This window comes from Centroberyx affinis, unplaced genomic scaffold, assembly GCF_046629955.1.
Source record: "Centroberyx affinis isolate AG114_WGS23_722 - 3 ecotype Tasmania unplaced genomic scaffold, CSIRO-AGI_Caff_v1 ptg006264l_1, whole genome shotgun sequence".
Classification (NCBI taxonomy): Eukaryota; Metazoa; Chordata; class Actinopteri; order Beryciformes; family Berycidae; genus Centroberyx; species Centroberyx affinis.
Window position 1 is genome coordinate 204,984 of NW_027283188.1, and position 23,145 is coordinate 228,128.

Below are 23,145 nucleotides of genomic sequence, written 5' to 3' on the forward strand. Positions count from 1 at the left end.
ATTAAGAATACCAGTTCAAGTTAAATTAATTCAAGCCAAAAAACAGCTTTACATCCCACAAGACCACTTCTGTAAGCCTCTATATACAGTGGCAGGTCACATATGACCCCGGTTCCCTGAAGCCAGTGGACTAGAGGCCTATTGTCTGATATGTAGTGTGAAGACAGAGATGGTATATACTTTTTCAGGCTTCTATCATACATCTATGGAGTACAATCACTCATCTCCCATCTGTCTACTGCACAGGCTTTAGCGGGGTGTGATGGTCTATTCCCATACCTGGTGTTGCACAGGTCAACAAGGTTGGAATATCTCTAGATGCTGCTTATCATAGCATCCTTAACTTCAATATGGAACACAATATGGTGAAGAATGAATTGCATCCAAAGATAGGTTGATCATCTCTTCTGCTAGAGAAAGAGCAGCACTGTGGCCCAGCTACAAACCATACATAATTCTGGATTTATCAGTTACAACTACACTTACAACTGTGTAATTTGTGATTTTAGATGGATTTTATAATACGTTCTGTTCTAATTTGTTAAAGATTTCCCTTGTCAGTCCACTCATGACAGAACAAGGCTAGATTTGCTAACACAAGACTCAAAGCGCCCATATATGATCACGTTTCGACACTTTGAAGCCACTTTGAAGCGCAAAACATTATTAATGCAAGATCGTGTTGTTCTATATAGCGCGGCGATCAAGATGCGCTGGGGATTGATCACAATGGTGTCGCAGAATACTTGTGCATATATACACTGAATTAACCATAAGCCTCGCTAACAACACTGTTTGCTGTTGTTCTTTGCTGCTCTTTCACAATATTTTTTTCAGTCATTTAGGACATAGATCTTATTAAAACCATACTCACAAAGTACTATGAGACTACTATGAGTTGTGTGGAGTGTTAAGAGAAAAACAAAATGAATTTTAGGGGAGTGATGGCTTGGCAAAAATGAATATGAATGAAGAGGACTGAATGACTGTTCACTTAAAACACAACTGGAATCTAAAACAATATTACCCTTTACAAATCCTCATCTATCTAAATCATAGATCAAAGCCAAATACTATCTTGTGATGATTTATCCCCCAAAGGCAGAGATTGATTTCTATATTCACGGGCCGCTCCCGTGTCGAGAAACCTGCAGATTCCATCCCAGCCAAAAAATAATTAATCTGCCAGCACTGTGGCCAAAGACACTGTCACTGAGTGGAGCGCAAGTCGGTGGAATCTCATTAATCCAGGAATTGTTTGCTGTCTCCACTATAACAGCGTCGCAATAACAAAACTCACGGAGGAGGCGAAGACAAATGCAAAAGGATTGCCGCTGTCAACATCAGCCATTCTCAATTCAAATGAGCTTTTGTTTGCTCTGCCTCTTTAAGCTGGATACAACATTTTTAGACTGATACCCATCCTCTTCTAGTCACCTCTGAATTATTCAAAGCTAATAGTGTATACATGACAAACGCTAACATATAACTCGAACAAAGGAATCTATATTGCTTTTATGTTGGCTATTGATGCTGTTTAAGTGGGTTTTAATGCCGTTTCAACAAAATAAAATGGTGTTTGGTGAACTTTCACTAAGAAGTTACAGTACTGATGCGTACAAATCAGTGTCACAAAGCAACAGAAAGAGCTCTTTCATCTCTGAAATGTACTGCTGTCTAAGCTGAAGCATCATTACAGACATAACCCTGGAAATAAAAGACATTCATACAGTAAATCTGGGTCTTTTCATGAAATTGTTCTTTTTCTCAAAGGTCAATCTCATTGCTACCTCTCTAGTTTCAATAGAGTACATTCTGGTCAAGATACATCTGTGAAAGGACAATATTGGTGGATAAAAAGGATGTACCCATACATCTGATGGGCCCAAAATTCCACACACACACACACACACACACACACACACACACACACACACACACACACACACACACACACACACACACACACTCCCAGGAGATTCCAGTGCCAAAACAGTCAAACAGGTTTTTGTCCAAAAAACAGACAGAGCGATTCTGTGCCCTTGTGTTCGCATCAAATGGATGACAGGCCAAGCTTAACCAGCACAACTGAGTCTCTCATTAGATGCCGCTAAAGTGACAAATGAAGAAACCAGAGATGACAACTTTGCTTCAAAATAAAAAGCCCTCGACGGCAACAGCGGCAGCCGACGCCAGGCGCCGCGGCTCCCCCCGTGGGAATAGGGAGGCACTTGATTTGCGAGCGACACCAGCTCATTTCCTCCTCTCTCTCTCTCTACCTTTCTTCTCTCCCTCCCTTCTTCCTCCCCGCCTCCTCACAATTCAATCCGTCCTCTCGACTCCCCCCCCCCCCCCCCCTTCTCCTGCGCGTTCTCTTCTTCCGTTCCCGTTTCGCCTTCCCTCCTTCCATCCATCACTTCATTCCTGCTCACTTCCTGCGCAATGTTTTGAAAAACAAACAGGCAATAATGAGTCGGGCTCCCAGACTTGCAACCCCCCCCCCCCCTCCCTCCCCCCTCCCCACCTCCACCTCCACCCAATCTCTTCATCCTGTGAGCCTGCCAGACAGCCAGAGGTGTGGGAGTCTGTGTCGGGTTGTTGAGATAAATTGTCACCCCATAGTCCCCCCCTGTCCTGTATCTATCTGTCTGCTGACACGATGCTGCTCTCAAGCCGGCATTGTACTTTCATCCCAAACACCCCCGAGTGTGTGCAAACAAACATACAGAGATAGGACATAGACACCAATAATGTATGGGCAAACAGACGCAGCACACATACAGGCTGACAGACACGGAGTTAGAGGCATGCACACACTGCATAAACGACAGGACCAGAAACTCTAGTCTCTATCACTGTGTATGCATGAAGTACGATATATGCCTGCTGTCCTTCATATAAATTAGCTCTCCCTCTTCAATCAAGTCCGTATGAAAGATGTTAGCAGTGACGCACAGCAGTGGCCCTTAGGCCGATCGGTGTAATTGTGAAAATGCTAGAATGCAGTGGTGAGATGCATCATCATCAAAATCAAGGAAATGGTGACTGAGATTATGTGTGACACATGGATGATCGAACAAATTAACAAACAGACAAATGATGTAGCGCCCCCCCTTGGGATAATCAGGGTAATTTTGCAGATGCATCATTTCCGTTTTGTCAAAATCTGGCCAGTGGTGTCTGAGATATCTTGCATGACCCATGGGTAAATTAATAACTGATATAGCACTATCTTTTGGCTAATCAATGTCATTTTGAAAATGCTGAAACGGAGTGATAAGATGCATCATTCCCCCACGTTTTGTCAAAATCCGATGAGTGGTGTCTGAGATGTTGCATGTGAGACATCAATGAATAAAGTAACCATGGAGTGCAGCCTTTTGAAAACGCTGGAACGCAGTTTTGAGATGCGTCATTTTCCCAAGTTTTTGTCAAAATCTGATCAGTTATGTCTGAGATATCATGCATTAACGCAAAGACAGATTAATGAATAAACAAACAATATAGCACCCCGCCTTGGACCAATCCATGTCATTTTGAAATTGCTGGAATGCGATGTTGAGATGCATCATTTTCCTAAGTTCCATCAAAATCCAGTGTCAGTGCGCGACAAATGGACGAACGAACGAACAGACAGATAGACGGACAGACTGGCCAACGATTTCCTGACAGTCTCCAATCTCGTTTTTTTTTTTTCTTTCTTTCCTCAGAGTCATGCTCTTTTAGCCCATCTTGGACATGAGAGAGCGGAGAAGTGGAGGCGCAGAAGAGAGAAGAACATCTGGAGCTTATGTGATAAGGAGGAGCCCCAACCCGCTTACTTCCTCTCCATACGCATTCCACTCCTCCTCCACCCCCCCCCCCCTCTCTCTCTCTCATCAGCAGCATCCAGCCTTCAGGCACTCTGATTTTCTTCATTTCACAGCGAAAAGGCGAGATTCTCAGGTGATCAATAGCGTGCTCAGCCAAGAGGGCATTAAGAAGACTCTGAGGAATGAACCTGTTGGCATGGAAGTATTAAAGAGAGGCAATGGCACGCTGAGTGATGGAGCAGAGCAGAAATAAAGGAAAGGACTTTAGCATTAAATGATGAGAAGCGCCGTCTCTCACCAGCCAATCCCATCCTCCCATTAGGAGCCACTGTGACCAATTCCACGCTGTCCTACCAATTTCCTAAGGTTGATGAAAACACTCTCATCTGCAGATACACAGAGGTTCTGTGTACAGCCAGCGACTTCTCCGAAGACTATACTTGTTCACAGATTAACTGAGATCAATATTAACTCTTAGCTCTATTTCAAGTATATTTCAAGCATATCTAGTGTCGCCCAGAAGTACTGAGAAATAACATTGACAGTGTAGTATTTCCATCAAATAGACTGTGGTATTTCACATAAAAGAAAACAAAGCAACAATATTGGCTGATGAAAAAAAGTCCTCCCATCAAAGGAAGTTTTATGCAAGCATGACTATTTAGGTAATAGAAAATCTGTTCAGCCAGGCCTATTTGCTTTCCATCAAAGGCAATGGTCCATTTTTGTTTTTGCATAAGCACTTTTGTTTCCAACGAGTGATAATGCATTCATCCATGTATGCCTGTGATATTTCCAGAGCAATATAACTTCTCTCTTCTCGTTAGCCTACAGTAAATAGATAAGGCTTAGATAAGGCTGTTTAACCGCTTAAACTCCAGCGTGCAATTTGCAGGGAGGTGAGTCAAGCCGAGTGGAATAGTACATTTACCATTAATTATATGCAGATTTATTTAAGCAATCCAACCAAAGGGGATGTGGAGGTGGACTGAACCTGTTGGCTTTTTCTTCAGAGTAACACTTCTATTTACACTCTAATGGCTGTTAAATGAGACCGTTAAAAGGAAATCTGAATAAAAGTCTGAAAAAACACAGAACAGACCTCAACATAGCAGCTCCTGAAGACCTGCGGGAGAAAAATGCAGTGAACCAAGGCAGAAGCATCCTGAATGCCCTCCAGCCCCTAAGCCTTTATAACTCATGAAATTTGGTACGCACCTTTAAAATCCAATTCCCAGTATGTGTTGCAAGTTTTATGATAAGCCAAACCCAGCTTGTCTTAAAATCGATTATGCGTTTGACTACGGACTCACGCATGCATGGAGTTAAAACCAAATATGGACTTTGACTTGGCTGTAAGGCATGTGAACAATGTTTCACAAAATGAAAGACCTTAGAAACAACTGTTTTTGAAACAAAAATGAACAATAATTCCTGGAAATTCTATCGCGCCGGACTTCAAAGAGACAAATTTCTTGAGCAAAGTTGGCTGCATATAACCCACTTTGAGGGAGTTGCACATGTGGGTGTATTAATATTTTATAACACATTCATATTGCTTGTTCAATAGCTTCATAAACTACACTACACTGCAAATCCATGAATTCTTCTTCAATGCTTCTTTTTTTCCAGTCTCACAAGGTATTAATGCAGTACATCCATTCATCCAACAGAGGAATTGTGTGAATTTGTGAAGCAAAGCAAAAATAAACAAATAAATAAATAAAAGTCAAAATACAGGTCAGTTGCCATTGGGGTTAACCATGAAAGTTTGTGTTCTCTAGGTTTAAATTTTTTACATTTTGGGCCTTTTTGCCCCAAACTTTGTATTAGTACAAAGTTTTGTGTACATTTCACATTTTATTCCTAAAAAAATTAGTGCCCCCTTCAGGCCAAAGAGAATAATGTCATGGATTCATTTCTGTCTCAAGGCCCCATTGAGCATTCTGCTCAAACAGATACTCCAGACTGAAACTGGCTTACACCACATTCACAATGCCACTGAAAAGTTCAGCTGCAAATGGTTCATTCAAGGATACTAATTCTATTACGGAGTCAAATTTCATTAGCTGTTCATATAATACATTAGGTGTTCCTGTAATACACTTACAATAATGTGTCAAGGGTTTAGGGTTAACCAGAATAAATGATGTTATGAAGATCCGCGCCTCTGTCTTTTCTTGCCCTCCTAATGACGGCTAAAAGTAAGATCATGGCACATCATTCTCTCCAGGAATTAAAAGTAATATTAGACAGAAGAGAAAATCACGGTTTAACCCAAAGGGATGTTTTCAGTTTAAAATGGCAGTCGGGACCCTGTAACGCCAAAGAGAAAAGAATTGAAAAGAGAAATAGGCCGTTGGTTTGAATACACAGACTTGTTGGTAAAATGCGGGCAGGGAAACTGAATTAAAAGTATAAGTAACACTCTCCTCCGCCTCAGCAATTACTGCTGAGATAACCTTGTGCGAGGGACATTTGCTCCAGTCAAGCTGTTCACTGTGGTTGACTGTGGTTGTGCCGGGTTAGCTCCCAGTTGGGAATTCCATGTAACTGCATGAATATGAAGCAGGTCTGTGCTGAGTAAGAGCAAGCATGCACAGTAAAAAAGATTTTGATGATTAAGATTGTTATTGTTAACATATTGAGACATTGCTCCACTGCTTTTACATCACATGGACATCTAATGAAAGCTGACACAAATGATTAAATCTGTTTGCATAAATGATACGGAATGCTTCTTAGGACCCTTTACTACTTGCATCCTGGAGGATCACATTGTAATTGGATGGACTGAAAACGCATAGAATCCAGGTGTACATGCACTCAAGATGCATTTAGCTCCAATCACCTCCGGAGCTGATCAGAGCCGCATTAAGCCACATTAACGACAGTCTGTAAATGCAATATGTGTCTTCATTCATATTGCACCTGTGTAACTGGGAATAACCTTTAGAGCATGGATCCAACCAGGAAGAGCAGGCAAACCAATGAGGGGGAAGGTAGCTGCGGCGGTGACATGGAACAAAATAACTGTCAATTTTAAACGGCAACCTGCGTTCTGATAAGGAAGAGAAAAATCCGATTTCAGTGTGTATACTGGGGGTGCATTTTAATGTAATCCAGATAACTCACACCTAGACGTAATCCGAAAACAGTACTAGGTGCAACGCAGGTCTTAAAAAATGAGAAGTTTTAAAACGCGGCCTGCCATCAATATGGGTTTATGAGCCTGAACGTAATTCCCAAGCATGAAAACAAAAAGAAAGGTGAAGATGAGGGTGGTTTTTTTTCCCAGTGGCTGTGTTAGTGTTTTTTTTTTCCTGTTTCAGCCGCTGTCTATTCTACACAGGTAATTCCGCTCGGCAAATGAACCCGGTCAACTTTGTCCTCCCCCTGCGCCAGACATCTTTTCTGTTATCCGTTTCTGGCATGTTGTTCCCAGGCTGCATAACCCCCCCCCCCCAGCGGCAGCGCATCGAGCCTCACAGAGTGTATGAGTGTAGTCAGCCTGACCCCCCTCTCTTACTTTTTGTTAATGCGGTAAGTGAATGGCGGCCGCCCCTGCCCCGGCACACAGGCAGATGGCAGAAATGTGTGGCAGCATCTCGGGGCGGTCTGCCCATTTATAATCAATGAGACGCCAGCTGCTGTGGGAGTGTTTACGGGTGAAGGTGAGCCGGTGGTACAGTATGTTTGACATTTTTTTTTAGACAGCCTACTGTAAGTGATTGCCCTGCCCCTGACAGCCCACAGCAGTGAGACACGTATATTATGTGATTATTATATGGTTACATCTGATGATGATATTAAAAAAAAAAAAAAATTCCTTACATAAAACAGGATGATGGATGGGAACACTTTATATGAACTCTGGTATATTGTATTATAACAGCTGATCAAGAGCTTTCAAACAGCCACGTGTCATATTGAAAAAACAGAAGGACAGGGGAACAAAAAGTAGAGATTTTGTACAGTCCCATGGTGCATTTATTCCCATGGCATATGTTTCTTTCTGAATATGCAAAGAGTTTCAAGGGAGCTGTTGGGAAAATTTTTGGCTAAAGTGTCTCATAAAGTTACATTTTCACAATAATACAAGTTTTACTTAAAACTGTTTTTTGGCATACTTGCCTTTGTTTGATAGTAACAGTAAGAGAGGCAGGAAAGTGGGGACAGAGAGGGGAGGTGACATGTGACAAGGGTCCCAGGCCAGATTCGGACCCAGAATGTTGTGGCTACCTGCTATGCGCCTTCACCAACTGAGACCTAATTTTTGCTTTATTCTATTAATTAGCTTCTGCTCGATAATGAACAGACTTTCTTTACTGAGAGAAATTGCTGTAAATGGTGCCAAAGTGTGAGAGCGGCCAGGTATCAAGTCGCAAAGATGAAAATACATACTTAGGCAGCCGAAGAGTAAATATGGTCATACAATACATGTCAAGGGTTTATATATACAGTATCTATATATATATATATGCATTTTCATCTTTGTGACTGTTAGCTTTAATAATAGTGTTCTTTATGCATTAATGCAATTCCCTAGTCCTTGTTTTTCTAGCATTTTGACTCCTTGAGAGCCATTTGTGTTTCTGAAATTGGATCCTCTCTCCTGGATTCATGCTTTCTAGCCTGTTATTTGGTTTGCTGTTAATCATCCTGCTAAAAAAACCCCAGCTTAGACCAGTTCATGATGGTCATGCTGGTTTTTGATGGTGACCAGCTTAAGGTAGGACATTCGTCACCTTCAGGCTGGTTTTAGCTGGTGGCCAGTTTATGATGGTTTTTGCTGGTTTATGCTGTTGCCCAGCTGGTTTTGAATGGTGGTTTTTGCTGGTTTATGCTGTTGACCAGGTGGTTTTGAATGGTGGTTTTTGCTGGTGACCAACTGGTTTTGGCTGGTGACCAGTGTCTGATGGAGCTTCTTGCTGGTTTTGGGTGGCAGTAAAGTTCCTTGTGATCAATACATTGATTTTGAAATTAAAGCACATGGTTAGATTAGGTTAGCACAGGTTAGATTTTGACTAAGGAGACCTAATAAGAACTATAATAATGGACAAAAATACTGACAGACTGACAGACACCAACATTTTTCAAATATTTTAAATTTTTTATTGAATACATCACTTCGAAAAGAGTGGGGGAAACCGTCTTACAGCTACTAATTCCCAAGCTAGCTATAGTACATAGCTAACTACAGCCACTGTCATTTGCCTTATGCTAGTTTGCTTGGTCATGCAGAGAAAGCATTATGTTAGCTAACCTAGCTAGCTAAATCATAGGCCTTTGAAGTGAGTTGTAACTGGTACAATAGCTATAAACTTTGGGTTGTTACTGTACATTATTCATAGGCCACTTGCGCTGTTTTTGGTCTCCCTATTTCGGTTCTATTTCGTTCTGTTTGTTGAATCTTCTTCATTTTCTTTAGCTTGGGTTTTGTTTTGAACCATACTAGACATTGCTAGTAGACACTCATGGTGGGTGTATATTAGAAAAGATTTGAAGTCACTTTGCCACGCTCGGTGAGCAAACTCACTGTTGACTTTTCAAACCCTCTTTTTCCTGCCTTGACCCACTTGTGTTTTCTTCAGCTGCTTGCTCAAGTGATTATTTTGCTAGTTCCCTATTGGAGCGATATTTGTTCAGTTTGATTTCGCAGGGAACCTAAGTAGGTGTGCACCGGCAAGATAAACAGAAAGAGGGGGGAGAGAGAGAGAGAGTGTGTGAGAGAGAGAGAGAGAAAGAGAGAGAGACAGACGAGGGAAAAATACGTGAGCAGAGTGAAGCTGACCTGTAGTAGATGACGGGTGGGTTGGCCTTGGCAGAGCAGTGGAACTTGACCAGGTTTCCCTCCAGGACCGGCTGCGGCTCCACAGTGAGGTTGACGAGGGGCAGATCTGCACAGCAGGATGGGGGAAAGATTATAACAATTTAAGATGGTGGAAGGAAAACCAATAAAGGCAGGAACTATGGTTGTAAACTCAGAGAGTTTGAGATGGGCAGGTAAAGACCCACAACTAAAGCACAGCGCCGAGTTACAATCCTAACCCTAACTTACCAAGTGTTATCCAAGTATCAAACTAATCGTGTTTCCAGTTGTGATACATGTCATATATATATCTATATATATGGCCAGTAGTCACATGTTAAGTGCTATGACAGTTGTTACGACAGTTTCCATGGTGATGAGTTACGGCAGACAGACACATGCTTGATCTGGGGTAGTCGCAATGTTCGCTGATGCAGTCAATGCTAATAAATAAACCTGAGTTTATAAAAGTAACTCGACCCTCGACCTTTCTACAATACACGACACAAACGTTCATTGCAACAACTTATTCAGTCAACTAATTGTGTTATTTTGATTTATAATCGGAGCTAAAAGTGTATATATGCTATATGAGAAAAAAGGGAGATCAGTGGAGTTGTGATCACTACAGTTGCAGCACTATGACTTGCTAGAGGAAATAACTTTGCTGATAATGATGTGCTGAACATTTTGCATAATAGTCCATTTTTGTCTTTGTAGTGGTTTAATTTTGACAAAGTGAGGGCTGCTGGAGACAGATTTTTTTTTTTTCCACTAAAGCCAAGAGTCATCAAACCAGGTGATTTAACACAATCTCAGCCTCTAATGCCAGTGCAGTTTACGTATCATATCATTTACAAAGACATTATAAGAACGGGACAGTTGGGGAGGTTGAAGTTGTGGATGAGTTGTATGCTGCCTTCAAGTGCTCCTCGTAAGCTCCTACTTCCTAGTTCGGTAGTCGTAAATGCAACTTTTGTGCACAGTCACGTGCTTTTAGTCGGAAAGAGTAACGAAATGAGCCTTGTAACAAAAGTATTTATTTTGGTGGCTGAAGTTTTAATTAATTTATTACATGGTGTCTCATGTATCATAACAAAAGCAGAGTTTCCCAGCCATATTTACCACTTCCTTCGCTCATTCATGTGCGATCATGTGCGGAATATGATATTTCCGACAGCACTTGAAAGCGGCAGCAGGGCGAACAGCAAACATGATGGAAAAGCTTCTGGTTCGCTGATGATATCTTACATTAATTCACGCTGTGATACACTTGCTAATTGCTGCATTAATCTTAGGGAACTTTTTAAGGATGGGGGGGAATTAAAAAATAAGGTGACTGTTGTTGAGAGTAGCAACACATAGATTAAAAGCAAAGCTCTCACATCCCAAAACTGAGTCTTAATCAGATTAATTTGCTTGGAGAGCTGTTTAGAGTTAATGAGGTTAAATGAGTGATGTCATCTGAAGAATATGCCATTCAGTCTTACTTACAGTTCAATTAAATAAAAGTAAAATGTAGCATTGGCCACAAAGTCTCATCGGGATACTGTTGGGGAAACACAACTTTCAACTTAGTAAGCTGTTATAATAGGCCGGTTGAATGAGTGTGATTGTACAAAAATCTAAATATATATTAAGATAAGACCTCTTCTTAACAATAGCCAGGGTCTTTTATTGTCAAAAGTGCTTAATTGAAACAAGAAACTCCCCTTGGATCCTCTACTCATCCAGTCAAATACACAAACATATAGATAGCAGGCTCTAGTGCCTGTTTAGTCCAAAGGCCAATAATTCCAGTATCCATGAGGCTTTTTCTCCTGCCAAAGCCAGCTGCACAGCGAGGGCAGCAGAGCACTGTCCCTGGTGAGCTCCAGCTAACAGGCAGATTGAATGGAGCCAACTGACCCTGCAACACTATTAGCCTCATAAATTATTTTATGAAGCAAAACAAAGCCTTACAACAAAATGCCCATGCAACCAAAAGCCACATTTCTGCATTTGCCAAAACGATCCTATACAGAAATGTTTCTGGGGGAATCGATTGCATCAAAGGCTCGGACAAAATAACTTTCACACGCATTGTGAGCGAAATGCCCTTTTAAGCATAATAATAAAATAAAGGTACTTTCAAACAAATGCACCCTCACAGGGAGTAAAATGTTTTCACCAAGCTTCACTCAGTTCAGTTCATGCAGTTTCAGAAAAAAAAAAACAGAATCTTGCTTTTACTGCTTATACAATTGACAGGAGTTGGACTTTAGCACAACAGGCTGTATTATTCATTGTAATCAACTCTGGTACAGTCAAGGCTGCCGCTCAGTATCAGAAAAAAATGGACTGAAAGGTGCAGTGCTAGGCATTATCAAAAACTCCCACTCTCAAAGTGCTAAAGTGCCTTTCAGGTATGCAGTGAAGGCCCCTGCTCTGTCACCTCTAAAAGTCTCTGTCTGCGATCTTTTTTTACTTCAAAAACCAAAAGGTCTTTAATTCCGGCAATAGAACTCCCCTGCAGTCTGTCAGCTGACTTTATTATGCCGCATATGACTAATCGCTAACAGTTTTCTCTTAAGGACAGTCTTGTGTGGAAAGAAGAATTTGAGAGCCTTTGGTAGGGAGATTAAGGAAATCAATTTCTTGTGGCCTCAGATATTTTTCTACCTAGAAATCTTGGCGGTGTATTTTTGATAATAGCTTTAATTAAGCCGTATTCATAAGTGTGATGGATTATGGAAATACAATACAGCGCTAGTCCCTGAAAAGCCCCCCTGTGCCAAACTTTGCACTGGTCAAAATGGTACAATTTACCCCGAGTGCAAGAAACCGATAATTAGATTAGCTTCTTGTATACACAGAGCAGTTGCTAAAAACTAAATAAGAATATAAATTACATCAAGCTCAGTATGATTTCTACCTTCTAGTCTTTCCCATCTTTATTCCTATAACTGCTATTCATGTATAACAGTTATAGTAGACCATCAACACATCACCACCAATCAGTCCATTCATTTCCTATAGAGTCGAGCAACCAGGGAAACTCGGACCAATGTGTTGACAGTCAATAAACTTGAAGAAAAGTTGGCCACAGCTGAACTTTGTGGTCATGGCCCCTCAACAGCCAATCAGATGTCTCCTTGTTTCCCTGCTGATGTGATTTCGCTTCATGAACAATAGCTCTGCCTGGCAAGTGCAAAATAAACCAGAGGTTGATTACAGCCATTCAAAGCTTAGTACGGGAATAAACGTCTCAAAAAACCATGCTCGGGGAACGGCTGCATCCGTCGTCATGTTATTGAGTGCAATCCTACCTAAATTAGAGCTTTCTAGTTCGCCATGTTAACTCAGTAAAATGATTTAAGGTCACGACACAAAATCACCGAGCGTATATTTAAACTCATATTTAAAGCGTTTTTGGGTTTTTTTCTCGGTCAAAAACGTACACAGATGCAATCAGAGCCTGTGGCGCTCCCAACAATCGGTCAGAGCGGAGCCAAGTTGCGGCGTGTACAAGCAGTAAAAGTTTATAGCTCTGTATATTAAATAAAAAACAAGACAATTACTCGCGTATGCATTATGCTTAAGTAAATTCAAATTAGCATATTGAGTAAAGACGATAAATAATACAGCGTCGCATACAAATGAAAGCCTTTCTCATTACGGTTTTATGTCCTATTAGCATTACGTGGGGGTGGGGGGGGGGGTCAGACACAGCAGCAGCAGAAGTAGAGGCATTATGCAGGTGGGATACCCTGACATGAAACTTTTTGAAGCTTCCCATCGGGCTTCCAGCGGGACAAAATAGCAGCACCGGCTATAGCTGGGACGGGACGGGGGGGGGGGGGGGTAGACGGGGAGACACGTGAGGAACCCTCGGGTGTTACTCCTCAGGTCTTTTCAGCTGTCAGCGAGTCCAGCTGCCGCTCTCTCCGGGTGTCAGAGTGGCTACCGCCGGGGGCCCCTGTTCTCGACTCGTGCATTTTAGATGAGAAGTTAATGTTGAATGACGCCGCATTAATAACTGAAATGTGCCACGGTGTCCCTTACAGGAAAGAGCCATCCCAAAAAAAAAAAAAAAAAAAAAAAAAAAACTCCCAAAATAAATTCCTGGAAAATATACAGATATCACAGCCAAAACGGAACCACGGAAAATCCTATAATAATACCATATATACCAATAATAAGGTCACTCACTAGCACCACAGACACACTAGAAACCCCTATAGGAATATTATAGTTATTTTCTGTTCATTGAAATTCCATTATTAGTAGTTTTGTAGGTAAGAGTAGGCGAGCTTTGGCAAGAGAAGGTGTCACTTTTTGCAGTTGGCGGATTTCCCCATTTTGCGATCACATCCTTGGCGTGTAATTGTTGGACTATAGAGAGAAATGTAGAAGTGGAAAGTAAAATAAGACCTACTAGCACTACAAGATAAAAGGATAAGAACAGAGGGTAAAAGAAAACACAGGATAAGTGATAAAAGCATAAAAGCAAGTCCATACCGAGTTTTAAGAAGTGATTTAAAAGTGGCAGTCAGACGGTCTGCTGTCGATGCAGATGTTACATCCACATCGCAAATGCTTTATCATCATTAGTGTTGCTGGTGGGTTTTCACAGTGGCCGGCTTCGGTTTGTTGGCGTGCTCTGGCTGACGTCGTTCCCGCGCTCGAAGGCGTATTTCAGTGCAGCAGGTGTTTTATCCAGCTGCTGCGCTCCTCGTTTGTGAGAACAAGGCTCTAGCTGCGCGGTTCCTCACCTGCGCTGTTTTGCCCCAAATCGGGCGTCGCCGTATAATTTGGCCGAAGTTTCTCGCAACAGCTCGAGAACTTCACAGAGCGGTTTTCGCATCTGTACCTAGTTTCAGTATATTACAGGGAAAGCTTTGTGCTGCAGCGTCTTCATAGAGAATTGGCTGGATTTGACTTACTCTTAATACGTCAGCTAAAATGATGACCCACACACTCTGACTGTTATAAAACTCATCAGTGATGTTTGCTGGACCATCGACTACTTGTAGAATGTAAAACAGCCGGCCTTGTTCATTCTCCCTCATAAAGTTTCCAGGGAGTTTAGACTGAATAAGGTCTGACTGTGCAGCCAAATGAGGCTGCAGGCTACAGTGGAGTGAAGTGTGTGCAGGAGGCACCGTGCCTAATGACACATTTTGCAGAAAAACAACAGCGCTGCACTCTGGACTTCAGCATATAGTGTGTGGATTGCTTGATTGATTGATTGCCCTTTTGTTGGGCAATTTGCACCTTAAGGATGTGACATTTGAATTCAAAATGACTGACAAAATTGCTCAGAGAAACAATTTCAGCATGATAGAATAATACTGCATATTCTCATAACATCCTATGAATGTATAGGCACCAAAAAAACACGTTTTAAAGTGAAGAAAGAGACATTTTTAAGATATTGTAAGATGTTTGTTTGTTCTTATTGCTTATAAAATAGATGGAATTTAACCATTATGGATGTAACTAAGTGTTATAGATGCATTTGCTACAGATTTTCCAACACATTTTACCCATTTTTGTCACTCATTTGTTGACATCTTGTTTGATCTTTCATGCCACCTTTAGCATTCAGACACTCTGATGAATTCTAGTCAGTATTTTTAAAATAATTACGTTTTTTTTCAGATTTCAATGATAATGACCCATTCATAGGCGCACATCATAAGATTTTTTTTTAACGACTTTCATGTTTCCAAACTTTCCATCAAATGATCTTCTTTGTTCTTATCTACCCCCCAATGTTAAAAGATACTGCAGGGTGTAAATGCCAATAAACAATTACTAGAAATCTACACTATAATTTATTGATGTTAGATACTCCGACCACATAACACTCCATACAACACGGATCCTACTCCCATCTATTCTAGTATAGCCACCCGACAGCATTAAACCATTATCACAGTGCTAACAACAGATATCCACTATAACGGCTCATGCATGGAGCCTTGAAAACACTCAGTGTATCCCAAAACCACATCAGGATGTTAGAGAATAGCGCAGATCATGCATATATCAATAAGAGATGCAGCTGTCTATCCCTTTGCATCGGAACAGAGCGCGTCTGCTCTTTTGCCATGAAATTCACAGTCGGCGCGGTCGAGCTTGTTGAAATTTAATGTTGTTTTTTTTTTTTTTTAATGCATGAGGCGAATGAGAAGTTGAACGCATATAAATGCGGCGTTAAAACAAACATCAACCGCCAAGTTCACGGTCGAGGTCGAGCCGGTCCTCGTCGTTGGCTTCAGTCGGGTTTACTTTGAGCTTCCCAGCAAATCAAGCCCTCTAACTACTTTTTACACCCATGACTTTTTTCAGGTTTTAAAGGAGGCTTGGGGTGTGTTTTAGGAGATGGATTGGCTTGGATAATTTGTTTAGTTATGTGCTAAAAACCTTTAAAAATTGCATGGGGCTGTCTTTGCTATTCCTCTTTATAAAGGCGGTGGTATTAAGGGGCTGGGGGGGCGATGTCGGGATTGTGTTTGTCTCTTTCCTCGGATTTTCTGTCGATGCAGTTTGAGCGTCCGTAGGTGGCGCTCTGTTCTTTTGTCTGTTCAGCCCCCAACTACCCAGTTCTTCTTCTGTTGATTCCAAACCAACCGGTAAACGTAAAAACGCATCACTACCGGACACCGAACAGCAAATGTAGAAGCTTTCATGAACTGGATATAGGTTGAATCACTGTTGTGTTAAATCAATCACTGATAAAGGATGAAACAGACATTTATTTATACTAAAATGCTATTAGTTGCTTCCTACCTCCCCCTTCACCCCCAAAAGCCTTGCCACAACCAAGCAACAATTCATAGTTAATTATGAAGTTGCTAGTCTAGACACTGTCTGCATGCATACAGTTTTCTCAGACAAAATCTGTCTATGTATCCAATGCATATTTTCATTTTCTTTATCTGCAGCTTTCTTAGTCCTGCACCTTTCCTATCTTGCCGGAGTTCTCAACTTTAGTGCTCTACTTTTCCCAGTCTCCAAACGCAATCACGGTGCATTGAGACACCCTCTTCCAGCACTGTACGTAATTAACTTTGGTCTGTGGCTTTCATCAACGCAAACCGTGAGGCTTGGCACAGCCTAATAGAGACGCAGCCTGTACAATGAATGCAAAAATATGGGGCTCTGTCACGGAAATCAGACTCCTGGGAGAGCGGCGTGATAAACCGCTCTGTGTTTTTACTTGAGCCGTGCGGAAGGTGTCTTTACTTTCGGCGGTGTGTGTACACATGAGTGCATTAGCATTTGTGTGTGTGTGGGTGTGTGTGTGTGTCTGTGTTCCTGTGATGCCTGTGGGGAGCATTGTGGACACACCGCATCTGCATTTGGCTATTAATTATCAAACAAAAAAATGCATTATTTGGCCCGTGCTCCTCCTCTTCTTTGCAATTACCCTCCACGCTTCTCCTTCTCTTACAATCACCCCGGGACAGCCTCCGCCTCGCGGCTCCTTTGTGCTCCCGACTCCCACGGCTTCTCGTCGGAAGAAGAAGAACCGTCGAAAACTAAAGGGCCTCTAAAAAAAAATAACAAGCGTTTTTTTTTTTAATTGCCGGACCTGTTAGCGCTGGATTCGGGACTAATTGTGATGCAGTTCATATTCCGTTAACATGAAAGATAGATCTGCCATACATATGTATTAGGTGTGGCGCGCACTACCTCTCATTTACTGGACTGTAGTAAGAAGAGGATACATGACACGGCTTCACCTCAGCCTATTATATTCAGATTGGATTATGTTTGAATTGATGTTTTTCACATTTTATATTGATGGTGGAGGAACAGTGCAGGAGCCAGTTCATCCAGTTTGGCCAGTTTGGCTGGGCTGGAGCAGAGACTCCATAAAAGAGGTGGGTGGGGGGTGGGGGGGGGTAGGGGGCACTGATGCATATGCTAATTCTCAGTTACAGCCTAGGCAACCAATGGCAGTCATGCCTGGGAACCCGAGTCCCATAGTAACCCTGTGTGCTTGCCTGCCCCTCTGCCCGGTGCACTTGGGTGCAGGGTGCTAGGGTGCTAGGGTGCTAGGGTGCTAGGGTGCCGGAGCGGTTCACCGAGAGAGCCAACAGCTGCTTCCCATCAATATTAACAGGCGGCGGGTTAAAGTCGGGGTGTCCCCCCCCCCAGCGGCCGAGTCGCCCGAGTTGCTCTCCGGGACCCCCCAGGAGCCTCCGCAGCCTCTCCATCCTTGACAGCGCCATCATCACTTATTTATCCAACACCTGTCAACCCCTCCCCACCCCCACCCCCCCACCCCCCCACCCCCCACACACACACACACACCTCGCCAAACAGTGGATCTCACGGCTGCCTTTCCAAATTCGCTGAATTGCCTCTTTGTGGCTTAATCCTTCTTCCCTTACCCCCCACCCCCAACCCCCTCCCTGCTCTCACCTCGCAAACTGTATGTGCATGTTAAGTGGGACAAAGAGGGTGCGTTTATAAGCGTCTGGCACCGACGCCTCATTGGAAATTATTTAGACTAATGTGGAAAAAAGCGAAATGGCAGTGGCATTACTCAAAAACAGCCCGCAACTCCGCTGTGGAGGCAGACCGGATTGGCTGCTTCCCGAAGATAGGCACATCTCAACGGCTGCTGTAGTTCAAGGCTGCTCAAACAGAGGAGTGGAGGGGTAGTATCAAACATTTGTTTTTTCCGACTGTTGACTTTCCACGAAAAATGGCGGCCGCTGCCATTGTTTTGCATGACAAAAGGATTAAGGGCCTCTCCGACAATGAGCACAACCGCCGTTAATCAGTTAGCTCACGCGTTTCAGTCTCTCCCCGGCCTCTATTCCTTTTTTTGCGTGGCGAAAAATAAAAGCGGGGGGGGGGGGGGGGAGAATGCATGAGGAGGAAGAATAGATCTGTCAAGAGAAATGCATCTCTGAATAGCATTTTCTGCTTTATTAGTCATACTTAATAGCTTTGAAGGAGCTGTGAGGGATGCGAAAGCCCTCTATTCCGAATCCATAACTTGCGGCAAATAGTTTTTGTGATCAAATAATATCATCTGACAATTTAATTATTCATAGAGGGGGCCCCCTTTTTTTTCTGTGTTCGGATGCCACTGCGAGGAGGTAGAGGGAGCGAGAGAAAAGAAAGGCACGAACAAAGCGCGCACAGGTTGAATCACATCGTGCGCTGCCATTGGCTGAGAGCATAACAACATCTGTAATCTTCATCAGAGTAATTATCTGTGCCATTGTGTTCCTGCACTTTCCTTCCGCTTCACTGCGAATTTCACTGTGTTTGTGGGAAGCAGGCCGACATTGATTTCTTTTGGAGCTTTTCTTTTGTAGTGGAAAGGTACAGCGTGTGAGTGAGAAGTCTGCATACTGCTATAGGTACGATTCAATTCAGCTGTACTCACGCTGGATGTCGATGGTGACGGTGGCGTCCTTTCCGTTGGGCGCCGCCTTGTTCGAGGCCCGACAGGTGATCTGCTGGCCGGTCTCGATGTTGGAGGGGGACAGGTAGAGCGTGCTGACCGTGCTCTCCCTCCTTCCATCGCGCAACAGAGTCTGAGGAATCAAGGAGAAAGGCAAGAAATTATTCAAAAAGCGCTATTCCCGCAATTAATCCATGCAAGAGCACCGATTCACGGCGTAAACAAGCAACTTTGGTAATGGCCTGTTTGACCTTGACTTCGCGGCGTATGAGAAGTAATACCTGATTTATTTTCGCCGGATAGTCATGGACCATTGAAACGGAGTTAATTGAGTGTCTCTTAATTAATTTTTATTTATCCAGGGAAGGCTTTGTGAAGCGTGCATGCTCTTTTTTCTGAGCAATGCCGTGCTTTAAATAGCTAGATCGTTTATTCATTCTCAGGGGGGGGAAGCTGGGTAGTTCCCAGGCTTTCGTACCTGGGAGCCGCCGGTAGAACCTCGGTCTCCTGGTGTCACTCCCGCTCATGTGGCCAATAAGCACTTCGAACATTTATTTCACTTACAGGTTCTCATTCCCCGTCGCTTAATCCTGCACTTCACTGAACCCTCTCGAGGCCGTGGAACGGGGCCGGCCATATAATAATCACAAGTGTACAAAAGCGGAGACACCATTTAGCCAATAAATCCACCTCAAAGCCTGGCAGTGGCAGGAGAATGAACCTTGCCGCCAGCTGAGGCAGAAACCACCTCGGTGCCATAGGTTATGGCAAACAATTTAATGCAGCACAGAACTGAATATTCCTCTGCAGTTCCACGTTAAAATGAAATTCACAATTAATCAGTTGGTGCTGGATAATTGCTCCAAAATGAACACACAAAAAAAAAAAGAGTCTTTGATTGTCCATAGTCTTTGAAGAAGCTTTAAATCCTTCAGAATTTAAAGCTTTTCATACCGCACATTCTTTTATTCAACCCAGGGTTGACTGTCCCATTAAATCTGGGTTAATTCGGCTCTTAACCCTCACCTTAAAAGCTTTTCACAGACTCCAATTTCAAAATGGATTAAAAGAAATATAGTTAGTCAGAGCAACGTTAGCGCCCTCAGGGTTACTCCTCGAAAGTCAAGTAAATAAATGGTTAACTGGCTCCAGTGTGAAACAGGGTTCGAGTTCAGAATGATAGTGATGTTCGCTTTAGTGATGTTTTTCGTTTTTTTCCCCAAGGGTCGTGTTTAAGTGCTTCCTTTACCGCTAAGGTAACTAGCTAATTCATACTTTTTGATAGCAAGTTAATGCTGGTGCATGCTACCATTTAAGTTGGGAACAAAGACATCAAAAGAGCACATGGGCGGAGAAGTCCACCCAGAATAAACTGGATGGTTTTCGTGTGGAAATAAGCAAACTCTGAAATGCAAACGGGAATACCAAAAGGTCAAAGATAAGTCCTCCTTGAGAGTAGAAAGGAAAACCTGTTCTTTTTTTTTCTTTTTTTAAAATATGGATCCGGTTATGTGTTAATCCTTATGGGAGCTATGACTCCACAGAAAATGACTCTCTGGCTGTGAATGAAGAGCAGGATTAGGAGGACAGAGAGAAAGACTTGGTTGCTAACATCAGCCATTCTGAACTGTTCACCGAGGAGGAGGAGAGAGATGCGATGTGTCTTTGTCAACAGTGTTGGGCTCCACAGAATACAACAAACACATATCAGTTTCAAGGACTGAAACCTTCGATATTCAATCTTAAACCTCTCTCACACACATACATATGCACACCATATTAATCAATGTTCCCTTTAGCTCCCTTTTTTTTTTAGCCTACTTTTTGGGTGAAATGTTTAATAATGTGTTTTATATTCATAGACACCAGTCAAAACCCAAAGGAGGAGATGCTTCAAGGAATACAGCACATTTATTTTGAGTTGAGAAAAAAAAAAAGTGTTGAGAAAAATTAACACTAAAATCACATCTCCCTGGTGCTCCATGCTAACACTTTAGCATACACTATGTTGAGTGATAGTAAGTGACTAGCATCCAAATTAAGAAGATTGACCTTGATAATTGTTCATGGTTTTTATTATATGGCCTGAAGATTACTTTATTCAACTTACTTTATTTACTTAAGTGTTATAGCATGGCTACTGTCACTCAACATAGTATATGCTAGTGTTAGCATGGAGTCTACTATCACTCAACATAGTGTATGCTAAAGTGTTAGCATGGAGTCTACTATCACTCAACATAGTGTATGCTAAAGTGTTAGCATGGGGTCTACTATCGCTCAACATAGTGCTTAAGTGATAGCATGGAGTCTTCTATCACTCAACATAGTGTATGCTAAAGTGTTAGCATGGAGCAGCAGAGTGAAGGATCTACTGGGGACACATGGACGATTTTGGTGTCTGTCTTCTCATCACTTGACAGGTAAGTTGACAGACAGGACAGTCTCCCAATAGGTGCTGGGTGAAGAAAGAGAGGAGAGCCAGTGGACAGAAGAGAGGGAGCATGAACTCGCTTCACCATGCTGGGACAGATAGGCAGCAAGAAAACCATCTTCCACTACTTTGTAAATCTAGTAACGCTCTTTTGTCCACTTCTAGCTTCTGTTAAATCTCAACATTATGCCTAATTGTTACATGCACAAAATCACTTCCTATCAAATATAACACTGTAGTAGATGTATGCAAAAATCTGTTCTTTTTTCAATCTCAAGACTTAATAGATACATGCAGAAACTGCTTCTTGTTTCATTGCTACACACAATAGATGAAGAACTCCTGTTTAATCTCACCTCAACCATCAGAACATGAAAACAAAATACTTTCAATTAACCTGATCCTGTGCACATGTTATTTGATTTACCCGTTTTCATTTGACTGTATAGGGCTATGAAATAGAAATAAAATTGGAAACAAGGGTGTTATCAATCCAGCTTTGAATCACCGAGCTCCTCCAGCAGCGTCTCATGATTCTCAGCTTTATCAGTTTTTTCTCTCTATTAATTTTCCCACTGAGGTCAGCAGGAAATTAGCTGGGAGAAAGAACCATTTGCAGTTCGTGCCAATATTAAAGCCCCAGCAAAAGCATGGATACAATGAAATGCATCAAGGCTGTGGAAAACATAAAAACCTGATTCCTGATAATGTGTATGACTTGCACATTTTTAGAGATCATTAACAGCATTTCATATGAAACGTGAAAAATGACAACATGACTGCTTTTAGTTCATCCTGTTTGCTTCAATAATAGTTGCTCTGAAATGAAACATATACAGCGTGGAGTCCCTCAGGATAGCTGCTTTGGTCCTTTGCTCTATTCAGCATCCACCAATGATCACTCATTCGCCCCAAATGAAGCAATTTTCACTGCATGCTGATGATTGCACACTCTGCATGCCCTCATGAAATATTCCAAATCTGAATGTCATATCAGAATGGGAGTTAAAATCAGATTACAGATTGGATGGTCAATGACAACGTAAAAGAGCATTATTTTGCCTTAAAAGATGCGCCAAAGGAGATAAACTGGATTTCATCATTAATACCAGTGATGAAAATTATTCCTCAAAACAATTGTGCTATGTAGTACAGTAATACGTTGAGCAGTCTCTGCGTGGAAAAAAACTTTCATCAGTCTATTATAAGTCAAATGAAATGTTTTTACTTGGTGAGAAAGTATCATTCGGTTGCGTTTTTGATCACCTGCGATTCATTATTCCCCCCCCCCACATATTTGAGTTTATTCTTTTCTTCTCATTATCTCAGCATGATCTGTACAGTATGTGGGGTGCAGTTTTAGTCTCATTTGCACTCCGTATATATCTGCAGTTTGTAATATTGCTAATGTTTTGTGGAGCCCGGAAAAAATTGCTGTTACCCTGGTGATAACTAGTGGGGATCCAAATAAATAGGAAAAACAATAAACAACCCATTATCTGTCGTTCATCTGGTATAGCTGAAGATACTCGAAAATTGAAGTGGACAGGCTGCTATGGAGCGATTGCACATCCAAAAGAGCGCGGTGGCCAAAATTACAAACAATGTGACGCTGTCCAAACTAGAGCTTACTGGAAGTGGACTTCTCAGTGACTGGGCATTCAAGTATAGA

General features: G+C 42.2%; 1 protein-coding gene across 1 annotated transcript in view; it reads right to left on the bottom strand.

Annotated features, from left to right (window-relative positions):
• kirrel3a (kirre like nephrin family adhesion molecule 3a) overlaps positions 1-23,145 on the bottom strand; it is a gene marked incomplete at its 5' end in the record, with an annotated part of 73,099 nt that overhangs the window by 18,162 nt on the left and 31,792 nt on the right. The window contains 2 exons of the mRNA XM_071512418.1: positions 9,607-9,712; positions 19,022-19,172. Coding sequence (XP_071368519.1) covers positions 9,607-9,712; positions 19,022-19,172 — 257 coding nt within the window. The remainder of the gene's footprint in view (positions 1-9,606; positions 9,713-19,021; positions 19,173-23,145) is intronic.